The sequence below is a fragment of the Aedes albopictus genome, chromosome 2 (genome assembly GCF_035046485.1).
Source record: "Aedes albopictus strain Foshan chromosome 2, AalbF5, whole genome shotgun sequence".
NCBI classification, from domain to species: Eukaryota; Metazoa; Arthropoda; class Insecta; order Diptera; family Culicidae; genus Aedes; species Aedes albopictus.
This window is the reverse complement of record NC_085137.1, coordinates 238412541-238427160: the sequence shown is the minus strand read 5'-3', so window position 1 is coordinate 238427160 and position 14620 is coordinate 238412541. Positions and strand designations below refer to the sequence as shown.

General features: G+C 38.4%; 1 protein-coding gene across 2 annotated transcripts in view; it reads right to left on the bottom strand.

The window, feature by feature from the left end:
• LOC109420067 (hemicentin-1) overlaps positions 1–12410 on the bottom strand; it is a 688507-nt gene extending 676097 nt beyond the window's left edge. The window contains exon 1 of one of the 2 annotated variants that reach the window (XM_029857682.2): positions 11742–12410. In XM_029857682.2, coding sequence (XP_029713542.2) covers positions 11742–11778 — 37 coding nt within the window. In that variant the 5' untranslated portion in view covers positions 11779–12410. The remainder of the gene's footprint in view (positions 1–11741) is intronic. The other variant, XM_062851398.1, reaches the window with a different exon arrangement.
• Positions 12411–14620: the final 2210 nt, after the last annotated feature.

Here is a 14620-nt window from a genome sequence, read left to right as displayed (position 1 = left end):
TTTTTTTCCATCAAGGAACAAAGAAAACGACGAAAGAGTTACTAGTCGACTATTTATGATTGAGCTTCGTCATGGGGTGCATTTTGGCGGCGACAAAGATTCTTTCCGGACGGAGATGATTTTTATTTTATTTTTTGTTTTGTTTGCGCTACGAGAACGGCGATCATACACGTATACGTGAGCGAAGGTAAAATGTGGCTTTGTTTTAATTGATCACAATTATATCATATGCCGATATGATTACTTCTGCAGATGCTGTTTAGTTTTATTCTGTTTTAGATTATTTTTAGTAATGAAATAAGATATTTATGATATAATATCAAACAATATATGGTCGAATAATAATAGATCGAAAGAAAAAAAGTTATAATAGACAAATGCAATCATCAATTGAGCAGAATTGTGAAATTTTTATTGATTAGAATTATTTAGTAGGTACCACATTTGGTATCTCCACGCTCACTAACATTCTTTACTTCATAATACATAGTCTGTTCGGTACTTTTTGAAGCTATAATTAGAAGTTGGAATAGCAGTACTGTTAAAATGACATATAAATCCAATTACATACTCAATCCTGAATTGCCTATTCGGTACTTTTTTGACGAAAATAGAACAGCAGAACTTTTTCGGTAAATCACGGTAATCGATTTTACTGAGGCTCAGTACACCAACTGTCAGAAACGGGTGCAAAAGGTAAACAATCCGTTATTGATGTATTCAGCTGTTCTATTTTCGTCAAAAATTTACCGAACACGGTATTCAAAATTAAGTGTGTAAGTTTACTCAATTTTGAGATTAAAAATAACTCATGTGCAGATGTATCACTTTTTGAAGCTGAAATTTTACTAAACCTATAAGAATTGGGAATCGTAGAAAAGTGATAGAATTTTGGCAACGTAACGGGGCTGGTATATTGAAAGAAGGAAATAAATACTTAGATAAACATATCAAAACTAAAATTGAACCAATGAATAAAATTAAAAAAAAAAAATACGGAAGAGTCTGATAAAAATTCTAGAAGTTGCAATGTCTTTATTTTTTATTTCATAATATGTAACAGCAGTCAATAAACTAAAGAAGGTATGCTATGTAATGGTTATATCTGCGATAAATTTTCTCCGACTTTGACAATATTGATCTCATTAAATCCAGATTTATTTTTTCCATCTAAAACAAATCCGACTGAACCGATCTGGTCATCGTGGGTTGAGGAAACCCCGAATTGCCATACGCGTGGAATTTTCCATAGACCAGCTGCAATAGCATATCTGCCCAGCCTAGGCCCAAAGTATTGACTACAAAGTAATCATTACGAAGCATGTTTCACGAGAGACCATGTCTTTTCAATACGCTAACTCCAACAATGACGATATCAGAATAGTGGAGCTTAGAAGCAAAGCGGTGTAAGTTACAAAAACCCACTTTCGAGTAAATGAGCTTTGAAGTTTTTCACCAGTTTTTCATCCCATTCAAAATGTATGGAGTAAATAAAAGAAAATCGGGTTAAGTACGGTTCCTTTGAATTCCACTAAGAATTTGCATCCTTTGACAGATACGTATTTCGACCTCAACTGTAAGGTCGTCTTCAGTGTCTTGTACTTGACTCGACTCATAGTCGAGTCGAGTCAAGTACAAGACACTGAAGACGACCTTACAGTTGAGGTCGAAATACGTATCTGTCAAAGGATGCAAATTCTTAGTGGAATTCAAAGGAACCGTACTTAACCCGATTTTCTTTTATTTACAGATATTCCCCTAACAAGCCCAGGTTAATCATCATCATGTATGGAGTTTCAATATCAACCCAATTTTCTCTGAGTACTGCATTTTTTTTCTAATCATCATAAAAATAACCTTTAAAATGTTCCTAAAAGCTTGAAATCTGAAGATTTTTTGATATGCTCAGCTCAAACTCGACAAAATGGTCACTTACACCTCTTTGCATCTGGGCCCCTCAATAGCATAAAAACATGTTCCAGAAAATTTGGACTTTTGGGAACACCGCGTAACCCAATCGTTCTATTCGCATAACCAATCAATAAAAAAATAAGATTTCTTATTCAAACGAGTCGAAGTTCACTTAAATCGGTTCAAAGTTGAAAAAATATGAGTACTTTTCAGTTTTGAGGGTAGCCGGATACGCTTCCGGCATTCTACGCAATAAAAAACAAGCAAAACTGCAGCCCCTCAACAGCAATTGAATGCTTTTTTCATAATTTTTTTAATTACATAGAATAAAGCTGTTTCCTTATAAGCATTTTTGATCTTTTACCTGCCTCCATCGACCTATTGCTCTACAAGCAATGAAAAAACGAATACATAATCAAATTTCTTATTTTTTGTTATTTAGCTAAAAATTAAAATAATTTCATATTCTGATATAATTATGTTATTTTTTTAACTGATCATTTTATTCAGTTGCAAAAATAACAAAGTTATAACAGAGTTTGTTCTGATTTATTTGTAACAAAACTAGTTACAAAAGATTATAATATATTTTGTTATAATTTAGTTTGAAAAAGTAATAAACAGTGCATGTCATAACAAAATTATAACATAATTTGTTAGTTATATCACATTAAGATATAATTATGAAATATTCATGTTATGTTCATCTAGTCGGGTAATTTGATGACAATCATTCATGGGATATTGAACTGTTGTACTTGGTCCACTCGGTCCACTCTGACTGAACATAAAAACTGAAATATGTTATCATCAGCGTAATAACAAAAAAAAATCAATTTTCAAACTTTCGGCTTACATATACACATATACTCCTGTTTATTGTCGCCCTTCTTCTGCGTGTGTGTAATCAAATATACTATATTAATAATATAACTCACTTCCAGCTATTTCTGGCGACCCTTCATCCTGTGCTTGTGGCGCCGCTTGTGACGAACGTGGCAACTATTACACTCTAAAAACGTATGCCCTTCAGAATTACACACGCTGTCAACATCAATGAACTAGGGATGTCAATAATCTCTTCAGTTATCGATAAATAATATCAAAATGTTTAGGGTTTAAATAAACAAATCATATTCTTTGCGTAATAGTTTTTGCACACAATATACTTTTAGTCAAAATGAACCAACAAGTATCCCCAGTAGCCATAGCAATTTGACCAAAATATTTCACTTCTCGGTACTTCCAAAACAAATATACTTCTGGAAAAAAAATGATAATTGCGAAACGTCAAATTGCGTATGTTCCATCACTGATATAAGTAAAACCTCCATGAGTCGATATTGAAAGGACCATCGACTCAAGGAAATATCGAGTAGTGGAACGAAAATCCTTTGAGAAGCTTTTTAGGGGGACCATCATAGTAACCCAGAAATTATTTTTTAGTATGGAAAAATTTACCTCCATGAGTCGATATCGAGTCAAGGAACATCGACTCATGGAAGTTCGACTGCACGACAATTACTAAATATAAACTTAATATTAGCTTTGTCCAATATCATAATTTTGTTTGTGCAAATTGAATCTTGTACATCCCTAAATATGATTGACGACCATAACAAAAGGAAATGTCATGGAGACACGGTTAAACATATTTAGAAAATATGTGGTTTAATTTAAGGTGGATTGCCACGTTTGACGCTAGATGGTGCTGTAAGCTGTTCGCCAATTCAATGTATAAGGAACGCGGAAGTGAATCATATTGTTTATATAATATATTTGGTGTAATGTAGTTGGTTGTCAAAAATCGTTCAGCCAGAGCGGACCAAGTTCAATCAATGACTCAACACTTGCTTGGTTTTAAGCTTAATTTTTACGTTTTTTCGCAGTCAGTACAGAGTGATGTTTTGATGAATAGCTATCAAGATTTATGGGAAAAATTCAAGAAAATCCACCATAAACTATAAAGAGATTTGAAATCAAAGAACATTTTACAAAATTATAGCAGTTCAGAAATGACCAAACATATGTATATCCCGGTTATGTTGAATAAGGGGCTGTTCATGAACCACGTACACTTCCGATCAAAAGTTTGGGGTCACCGCCCCAAAAACATGTCATTTTTTTAGGCCCATATCTTCGCCAATTTGCGTCCGCTTTCAAAACCCTAGTTCTCATTGAAAAGATAATAAGTCAAAGAAACTTTGAACATGATTTAACCCTTTGGAGCCGGAGGGGTCATATACGACCCCGACGATGAAACCGAGCATAACAAACGTGTTCGACACCAGCGAGGTTGCGTCGACAGCGGCGGAAAAAATCGGCTCCAAAAGGTTAAAAGAAACTTTTAAAAAAATGTTGTATGTAAACTTAACCCAAATTTGCCATATTTTCTAAAACATGGATATAAACTTACGGCAGTGTCGCTGGAAATTGGGTCGACCAAATTTTAAGATGAGAGCGGTAATATAACCCATTTTCTATTAGCTTTCAACTGCTTTTTACAGAACTTAGCTAAAAAATCTAGAAAAAAAAGTTATTAAGTAAATTAATCCTTGATGTCATCGACCAAAAGTTTGGGGTCACTATCGCAAAACATGGAAAAGTGATTTGTTGATATCTTTATCATCTTTCATTCAATTTTAATTCTTCTTGGCTTCTTTGAAACAAAATGAACGATACTTACTGCATAGACATTGAACCACACATATTTGTTGAAATTTACATACTAAAACTTAACGTAAAGTTGTTTCATTTTTTGAAGTGTGGTGAAATGTGTTAAGTTGTTAACTTTACATAACATTTTTATATACAAAAATTGTTAAATACGTAAAGTAAATACATCAAACCTAAATTTAGTTACTTATCTTTGAAATGAGCCAAAAATAGTTAAAATTGAACTGTAGATGACGGAGATATCACCAATTCACTTTTCCATGTTTTACGAAAGTGACCCAAAACTCTTGGCTGATACATCATATTGAAGGGTGACCCCAAACTTTTGGTCGATGACATGAAGAGTTAATTTACATAATACCTTTTTGCCTTTCTCGTACACTAAGTGTGCTGGAAAGGCTATATGTTCACTCCAAAAATGACTTTTTGATAGAAGGCCCGGAGGGTCGAGTCACATATACCAATCAACTCAGTTCGACGAATTAAGGTGATGTCTGTGTGTGTGTATGTGTGTGTATGTGTGTGTGTATGTATGTGTGTATGTGTACAAAAAAACTCACATCACTTTTTGGCAGTAAACCTCAACCGATTTTAATGACCGACGGTTCATTCGACGCGGAATCTGGCCCCATTGTTTCCTATTGAAAATGGTTCGGATCGGTCCAGCCGTTCCAGAGTTATGGTCATTTAGGTGTTCTGGACCGGTACCCCTGGAAGGGGCCAGACATGAAAATGCAACAAACCCATGCATGCGACCCATCAAACCACGGCATTTGCTATTATCTGATGAATGGTAAGCAGGAAAATAGTCTCAGGCCATATCTGAACCGGAAGTGTTCCGGAACCGGTTCTGGGTGGCCCACCGGAAGTGGCCAAATATAAAATTGAAAATAACCCATTCATGCGACACATCACACACCGACATTTGCGGTAGTCTGATGAACGGTTTGCAAGAAAATTGTATAAGACCATATCTGAACCGGTTGTGTTTCGGAACCGGTTCCGGATGTCCAGCCGGAAGTGGCCAAATATAAAAGAGAACCAAACCCATGCATGCGACACATCAAACAGCGACATTTTCGATAACCTGATGAACGTTTAGCAGGAAAACAGTATCAGACCATATTTGAACCGGTAGTGTTCCGGAACCGGTTCCGGGGGTCCCGACGGAAGTGGACAAATATAAAGTGAACCAAACCCATGCATGCGACACATCAAATCACGGCTTTGCCTATAACCTGATGGCCGGTTATAAAGGAAGTAGGCTCAGACCACATTGGGGACTGCCGGTTGTATTCGGGAACCAGTTCCGGGTGTCTCCCCGGAAATGGCATTATATAAAAGTGAACCAAACCCATGCATGTCGCACATCAAACAGCGGCTTTTTCGATAACCTGATGAACGGTTAGCATGAAAATAGTCTCAGACCATACCTGAACCGGTCTAGTTCCAAAACCGTTTCCGGGTGCCCCACTGGAAATGGCCTAATATAAAAGAGAGTTAATCCCATGAATGCGATACAACAAATAACGGGGTTTCCGATAACCTGATGACTGGTTATCAAGGAAATAGGCTAAGACCACATTAGGGACTTCCACTAGTGTCGAAATTAGTTCCGGGTGCCCCTCCGAAAGCGGCCAAATATAAAATTGAACCAAACCTATGCATGCGACAGCAAAGCGCGGCTTTTTTTGATAATCTTACGAACGTTGGCAAGCAAATAGGTTCAGACTATACAGGGTGTTAGGTTCGTGAATGCAAACTTTAAAAGGTGTGATAGAGAATCATAAATGGTGAAAACAAAATTTCTACGCATATATTCAAATCTCAACCCTTACGTAGTAATTGAACTTTATATGTTTTTTTACTTTGCTTGCCTCCAGTCTTGTTAGAGATCACAGTCATTGACACCTTTTCGTCGGTATTCAGCTGCCTTTGTCTCCAATATTCGCAACACAAGCAATCACACTACCGTACGAAACAAAAATGTCAAACGAATGCACTTGACCACGATTGCGCCTTCGGGAAACGGTTCGGCTTTCGTTATTCTTGTCTTCCTCCACAATGTGTTGGCCATATGTATGTGAGTCGAATTAAAATAAACAAGCAAGAATAAACCAATATAAACATTCATAATCGAAATTGGCTGAAATCCATGCGATACGCCAGAATTAGAAATTAGACAAATGTCATCGTGTCAGACGACATTGATTTGACCCTGTTTTTTAATTTCATTATTGATCTTCGTCCTACCACTCGTTTTGTGTGTAAGAGGTAACGGTAGCGCATGAATTTAACAAAGCAAGCTGACACCCGACTGCGGCACCGAAGTGAAGGTAGTGAAAAGTGCCGAATGTTTACAAGACTGCTTGCCTCAAACTGGCTATAACTTGAAAATGGGCAAGCTTAGCGCAGCTTTTTAACCCTCATTCGAAAGATTATTAAATTTTCTACCAAAAAGATCTTTGAATCTATTGGTTTATAACTTAGTTTTCTAAAGCAAATAAGCTCAAAAGTAGTGTATGGTTTTGTAAATTATCTTTGAAAAATGCGTAATGAATTTGAATTTTCTCTTAGGCACCCTGTTCCGTTCTACAATTCGTTCTTTGACATCAAACGTCTAGGTCCTCTCGTGTTCTTGTAATTCCGAATTCAACATTGTATATCAGATCATGAATTTGCAACTGTAAAGGTAAGTACTTTTTTGCACACTGTGCCACTGGAGCTAGTGCACGCTGGTATATCATTTTTTGCAACTTCTGATCGTAATAGGCCATTTTACCTCACGCAAATCTGACAGGAAAAGGCCTACTTTCCCACACCAAATTAATAGTGCTGTAATGGTTCATTACAGCACTGATTTGCGTTGCGTAATGAACCATTACAGCACTGTTTTCAGTTTTGATCAACTTATTGATGCTTTCTTGACGCAGGTTTGAAAAATTGTGACAACTGCACAGTATAACCTGCTATGATCAGACTTCCTTAATCATGGCTATGAACATCAGTGTGCAGTCTGATGAAAAAGTTTAGTTAAAAACTTTCCTCAAGTGGTAATTTATGAAGGTGCAAAAAACGTTGTACGCAACTCGTTGTACGGCAACTCTTGTTGCGTAAACTACTATTGCATCGCGCTCACAGTCTTGATCATATGCCGAACCACTGCTGCAGAGGTTATGAAATAAAAAGACAACGCCGCCGATGTGCGGTGTAAGTAAATAAAGGTTTGCACTCACGAACCTAACACCCTGCATTAGAGACTATCGGTAGTATTCCGGAGTCGGTTTCGGGTGTCCCAACAGAAGTGGCCAAATATGAAAGTGAACCAAAGCCATGCATGCGACACCTCAAATCACGGCTTTTTAGGTAACATGATGTACAGTAGACAAGAAAAAAAGTCTCATACCATATCAGTGTTCCACGGAACCGATTCCGTCTGTCCCGCCGGAATAATTCAAATGTACAAGAGAATCAATACCTGTGACATGTCATATGATTTATTCGGTAACCTAATGAACGGTTAGCAAGAAAATAGTCTCAGATCAAATTTAGGACAACAGATCCTTTCCGGGAACCGATTTTGGGTGTCTCGTTATAAGTGGTAAAATATAAAACTCTACCGTACCTATGCATGCGACACACTAAATCGCGGCTTTTTCAATAACCAAATTTTAACAGCTAAGCTAGAAGTCTCAGACGCATATTTGGGAGAACCTTTAGTGTTCAAGAACAGGTGTCGAGTGCCCCGCCAGAAATGGTAAAATATAGAAGAAAAGCAAAACCATGCATGGGTAAGTGGTAAGTGTGACAAGCAATGTTCTTCATATCATCGCATAACTCTCCCATATGAATTCGAAACCCAGCAAATATGGGACTGATATGCGATGATACTCAGTGTATTAAATATAGGAAAAGCCCGTACTCGTAAGGGAGGAAGGACTTCGAAAATTCCTAATTTCAGCGTGACATACTTACTTAATGGATGCTCCCCATGCAACACATCAATTCATGGTTTTCTAGGCCACCTGATATCCAGTTGACAAGAAAATAGCCATAGATAATATTTGGGGCAACCAATAGTGTCATGGAATCGGTTCCAGGTGCCCGCCGGAAATGGTCAAACGTAAAATTGAACCGAACTCATACATGCTCCACTCAAATAGTGGAATTATGAAAGAGAACAAAACCAATGTTAGCGATAAATCAAATTGTGGCTTTTCTGATAGCCTGATAAACTTTGGGTAAGATGAAAAGTGAAGAAATGATCTAAGTCTTCATATATGCAAGAGAACAAAATCGTGACCAAAGCAATCTCATCAAATCACACAATTCCAAGTGCCTGCGGTGTTTATATAATGTAGGATGGATCAACGTGTTATGGGAAAATTATAATTTGATCGCATAAACACTGAAAAGCACAGAATAAAGTTTTTACAATCTCCTTTTGCGTCTAAAATTACAGTGCCCAATTTCGGTTGATAAGGAGGTCAAATTTTACATGAATCGTATTAAGCGTATACTGCCCCCACTCGCATAACAGTCCCATTTGCAAAAAGTAGGAATTGAGAAAACGGCATTTGAAGTTTGAAAACTTGTTCCCATATAAAACTTTGAAAAATCGCCAAAATTTGAAAAATATTTCGATCATCTCGAAACTTTCACAGATTGCTTTGCACATGAATATATAACTGTAAAAATTATTACAATCACTACAAAGTTGTTCAGTTTTGTGTCACGTAACACAAAAATCCATGATGGGACTGTTATGCGGGTACTTTTGATATGGGACGCCCATAACTTGGTATTTTTTTACACATTGACATAAAAATTCATAATTTTTATTGTTGTTTTTGGAAGTACATAAAAAATGATGACTATTCATAACGTTACCTCAAAAGTGATGAAAAGTCAAATGGGACTGTTATGCGAGTGGGGGCAGTATAAGTGTTCTTAGGATCAGCTAATGTCGACGTAAAGATTATGAATACATATTCGACGAGAAAGGCACTACCACCACTAGGTGGATTAATCTGGGTTTTTTCTAGATTTTTTAGTTAAGTTCTGTAAAAAGCAGTTGAAAGCTAATAGAAAATGGGTCATATTACCGGTCTCATCTTAAAATTTGGTCGACCCAATTCCCAGCAACACTGCCGTAAGTTTATATTCATTTTTGAGAAAATTTGGCAACTTTGGGTTAAGTTTACATACAAATTTTTATGAAAAAGTTTATTTTAAATCATGTTCAAAGTTTCTTTGACTTATTATCTTTTGAATGAAACCTAGGGTTTTGAAAGCGGGCGCAAATTGGCGGAGATATAGGCCTGAAAAAATGACATGTTTTTGAGGAGGTGACCCCAAACTTTTGATCGGGAGTGTAGACCAAATTTTGACCATCTCAAACCCCCCCTATCCTCCCTCGTAGACTTTTGTTCATACGTTTTTTTTTATTTATGTAGTTATGAATGGTTCCTAACCTGTATGCGATAGTTATATGCTTCAGATTCTTCAGCTTTTTCAGATTAAAAAGAAAACTTCTTTATAGATTAAAAGTTTTAGTGGATATGGATTATGCATCATCTTCAACTTCTCAACTTCTTATCAACTACAACTGATCACTGTTCAATAAGTATACAAAAAGCGTATGTTTGGTCTACTCGGTGCACGATATGATTTGTTTTAAATTTAAAATAATCATACTGGAACCACCATTGTTTCGATCACTTATTATTGCGTGTCATCTTTATCGAAATTATAATGGAACGATCTCACCAGATTGTCGGCCATCGAACTCGTCAGAATCTAGTCAGCTTTTTTAGCACATTCACAGTTTATTTTGTACTGCTAGCTTTTCTTTCATTTGACTGCACTTTGGCAGCATTGAGCACAATTCACAAATCCTTCTTGTTTTTGTACAATTGTTGGACTTCTTCATTTTTCCGGGAAGCAATCAATTTAACTTCATCGGAATCGGGAAGCTTTGGTTGTGCGTATTCAATTTTTTATTTCATATCATAAAATGTGTCACTACAGGTGCTATGGTTGCTTCAATCAGTAATAATTATTTTTCACATATTTTCCAAAATTTTCACTGATGGCCTTTTCATTGCCCCTCAGAATTATCCGAAGGTTTGTTTTCATTATGTAGATCAACGAGTGGCAACGTTTTTCGCAATTTATAGATACACAAGCATTTTTCACTTTCTTGCGCCGGATGCCACAGATCATATTCAATTTCAAGATTTTCCATTAAGAATCTTCAACGCACACATGAACTTTCCTAATGGGAAAGTTTGGTTTTTCAATTATCAGGATCTGCAGTGCACTTCACTTTCAAGACACTTAACAGAGGATGGCTGAAGCGCATACTCTCACACAGTATTCGATGGCTCCAGACTAAACTTCTCATAACATGCAGTTTCCTCTGCCTACGCCGCTTGTTAGCACATTTTTTTCTTCTGGAAATTTATGTAAATGATCTGCTGTTCTGGTTGTCAGGACGACATATCGTCCTTCTTCGTATTTCTTCCATCCTTATGATCCGTAGCGTTAATTGCCATTACTGGTTAACGAAGACGGATCGTAAGTGAAAATCCTTATGTTCGCCATGTGTTGGCCAACGGCAACGATGGTCCCATGATTCCGCTTATGCATGGTTCAGATTTCAAACACCGGCAACCTTTTTTCCCCGGCATTCTTGCTTCACGTTTCAGCTGAAAACACCCGCATCCATAATGTCAGGGCCACATTTGTTCTGAACCGTCGCAGACAGCCAACCATCCCACCGAAGACAAGAAGAAAATGATATAATTATTCAAAACCACTCTCTCACAGAACCAGAATGTAGCACAACATTGAAACAATGGGCCCCGACATCTCATCACGTCTCGGCCCTCCCATCGTATCTTGGACGAAGATGGAAAGAAGTCGAATGCCCTTTCCACGGTTCACCGTTACATCAATTCCACATCTTTTCCTAATGCAGCTCCATCATCAACCGAAAACTTTCCCTCTCTCAGCCCAGCAGCCTGCCCGCCCAACGTGGATCACTTCGGCAGGTCCCCCGTCATTACATCTTCATACCACGTAATTATTCCGACGGTAGACCATAATTGACGAAAATGGCACAGCGCGGCGAGTGGAACCAAAATATTTACCCAAAAATACACGCCGCCACCACCAGCGCCGCTTCATGGCTCCCCTTCTTCTCGGTGCACTCCACAGAAACCCTTCAAGGGTCGTAATCCACCAACAGGAAAAACAGATTCTCAGCACTCTCACTATGCCTGCACTATATTGCCAGGCTGCTCCCCTTGTTATTCACTCACAGATTTTAATCACTGATTCACTATTGCTTCTCTATGCATAACGACGACGACGGCACACCGGCGCGAAGACACACCACTGCACGGGTCGCGGGAAACACGGCGGAAAAGCGATCACTCCGACGACGGTACCGACCCGAAGACGGCGGGTGGACGAAGAAGAACGCACGCGGGGATAATCGAAAAACTCCAGCGGTCGCCGCGTCGTAAACAACAATCGATTCGATACGAGAGCTGGGAACGTGTATGCTGTGTGGTCGTTCGTCCTGGCTTGGAACAAAACCGAGCGCGCGCGCAAGAAATCCTCCAGCGTACTCTCGGAACTACGCGCGAGCACAGACTAACTGGATCGCCGGATGGACGGCGCTCCGGAACCCTAGCGACCGGGCTCGGGCTCGGGCAGCCAGCAGACGGCGGTTTAGCTGCGCGTGCAACAGATCAGTGAGCGAGAGCGAGGTGAAGAAGTATCGCGCAAAGGAAGAGAGTGAGTGAATGGTGATACCGCACGCACAGAACGGTGCGCCACCAATCAAGTAAGAGAGTGAGTTACCTAAAAATGCAGTGCTGCATCTTCGCAGCAGAACCTCGCGGGCGGATGGTGAGAAAAGGGGATTGGATTATCGGCGGTTTCCTTTTAACAATGTCTTCTTATTATGATGGTGCTTGGAACTGGAGCGGACCAGCAGGCAGGGGATTATGATAGATCGGCTTGCAGCAGCAGCAGCCCAGCATAAATGAATGAGGGTGAGGTGAGAATTGATTCAGTTGTCCGGGGAAAACAAACATTGAGGGAACGGTGAAAAAAGCCTACAGTGATGATGATGTTTGACGAGGATGGGAAGAAAGGCAGAAGATGTAAACAAAAGATAATTATTGGGAGAGGATGGGTCGATGAAGAGGTCATTGTAGTGACTCATAAGAAGCTTGTGGTTGAATGGGATATTAATTTAAAGGACAAGCGAAACTTGTTTTTAGGAGCTACACGCTAACGCCGCTCAACACTAAAGTGCATAATTTCCAGACTACACCAAAAATGTGTAACCCTTGCACATTTACAAAACCAGCTCCAGTGTCCGCAAAATCGTTAAATTCGCAAAAATTTTTGTACGCCAATCTAGCTAGGTTTACTAGTGACCTTGGAAAACAAAAAAAAATCAACATTTCGCATCTAGACGAGTGTACGAGCTGTTTTTTGAGAATGTGTAACTGTTACACATTTTTGTGTGGTCTGGAAATTATGCACTTATGAGTAGGTCTTACACATTTTAGTGCTGAGCAGTTTTAGCGTGTATGCTTTCATTATTATAGCGCAGTGCATCAATCATTTCATAGTCTTGTTCGTCTATGTAATTTGACATGCTTTGGGCTCTTGTGCAAGTATGAGTCGGTCACATAATCACATATTGGAGGACCTCTATGAGGAACTTGTATTGTTTGGATTAACCCTTTGGATCTTAAGGGGACATAATCCAGAATAATTCCCAAATAGGTCGTAACTGACAAAACATCAACAATGAGAAAATAGCAACCGAATTTCACTGATAAACTTTTAATTCCTATTTAGAAGTAATATAGAGTAGTCCAACTTAAATAAGATTAAATGACATGGTTCAGTCATATTTTCTTGATTTTCTAGGAATTTTACGTATATATTACCCTGGCGATAAACCAAGAACAACAAACATTTTCGAAGTCAGCGAGGTTGCGGTATCAGCAGCGAAATAATCTGGCTCCAGAAGGATAAATTGACCTGCTTCGAGTATTGAGAAAAACATAGAGAACGAATGAATTGGGCTCATTGTGACTATTGCAAAAATACATACTATGCACATATTACGAATGATGGTTTTCTATACTGATCCAAGCGACGAATTCAATGTCTTGAGTGAAAGTTAATTTTGTCGTGAGGTATTTCGTTCATTCTTTGGAGGAATAACTCAAAAACGGATGCTTAAGCTTTCATCCGATGTTTCGGTCGCTATATTGCGCCTTTTTGTGGGAATCTGTGAACAATGCTTCGTTTATGTTGTGTTTATGTTTATGTTTATGTTACTCACCAACTAAGAAGGCGTAATATAGCGGCCGAAACGTCGGATGAAAGCTTAAGAATCCGTTTTTGAGTTATTCTTCCAAAGACTGAACGCCATACCTCCCAACATAATCATCAACAGTCGAAATTCGAAGAAAGTTAATTTTGTCAGAAATGTGATTACATGGTGTACTGGTCATGCTTAGTAATTGGTAGATGAGATGGTACACGCTAAGGTAACTATGCACAAGTGAGCTGATAGCGACGGCATTCTATCCTCTTAGTAAGGTCGGGTGACACTGACTTGATACGGCGGATAGGCTAATGTCGACGCTGTCTTCCGCCCCATAAAACCGTGGCATGGCCTTAACCCTTTGAAGCCGAAATTTTTTCAAGCGTTATTCTGGAGTTTTTTCTACGTTTGTCTGTAGTTTTGGAGGTCAATAGTATTAAAACGGTAGAATATAATACGGAATGTTATTTCTGGATATCCTAGGTCATCTAAACTATTCTTGAGTCTCTAATCTTGAGGATCTAATCCTTAAGTCTATAGGTGTAACGGTAACATCGTTCATTATACAAAGCTACGATTTGTAATCTATCACGTCCAGTCACGGTGTACAGAAGCAGGTGATATATTCCCGAAATCTGACAGCTTTTTAATGACGTAATTCAAATCGCT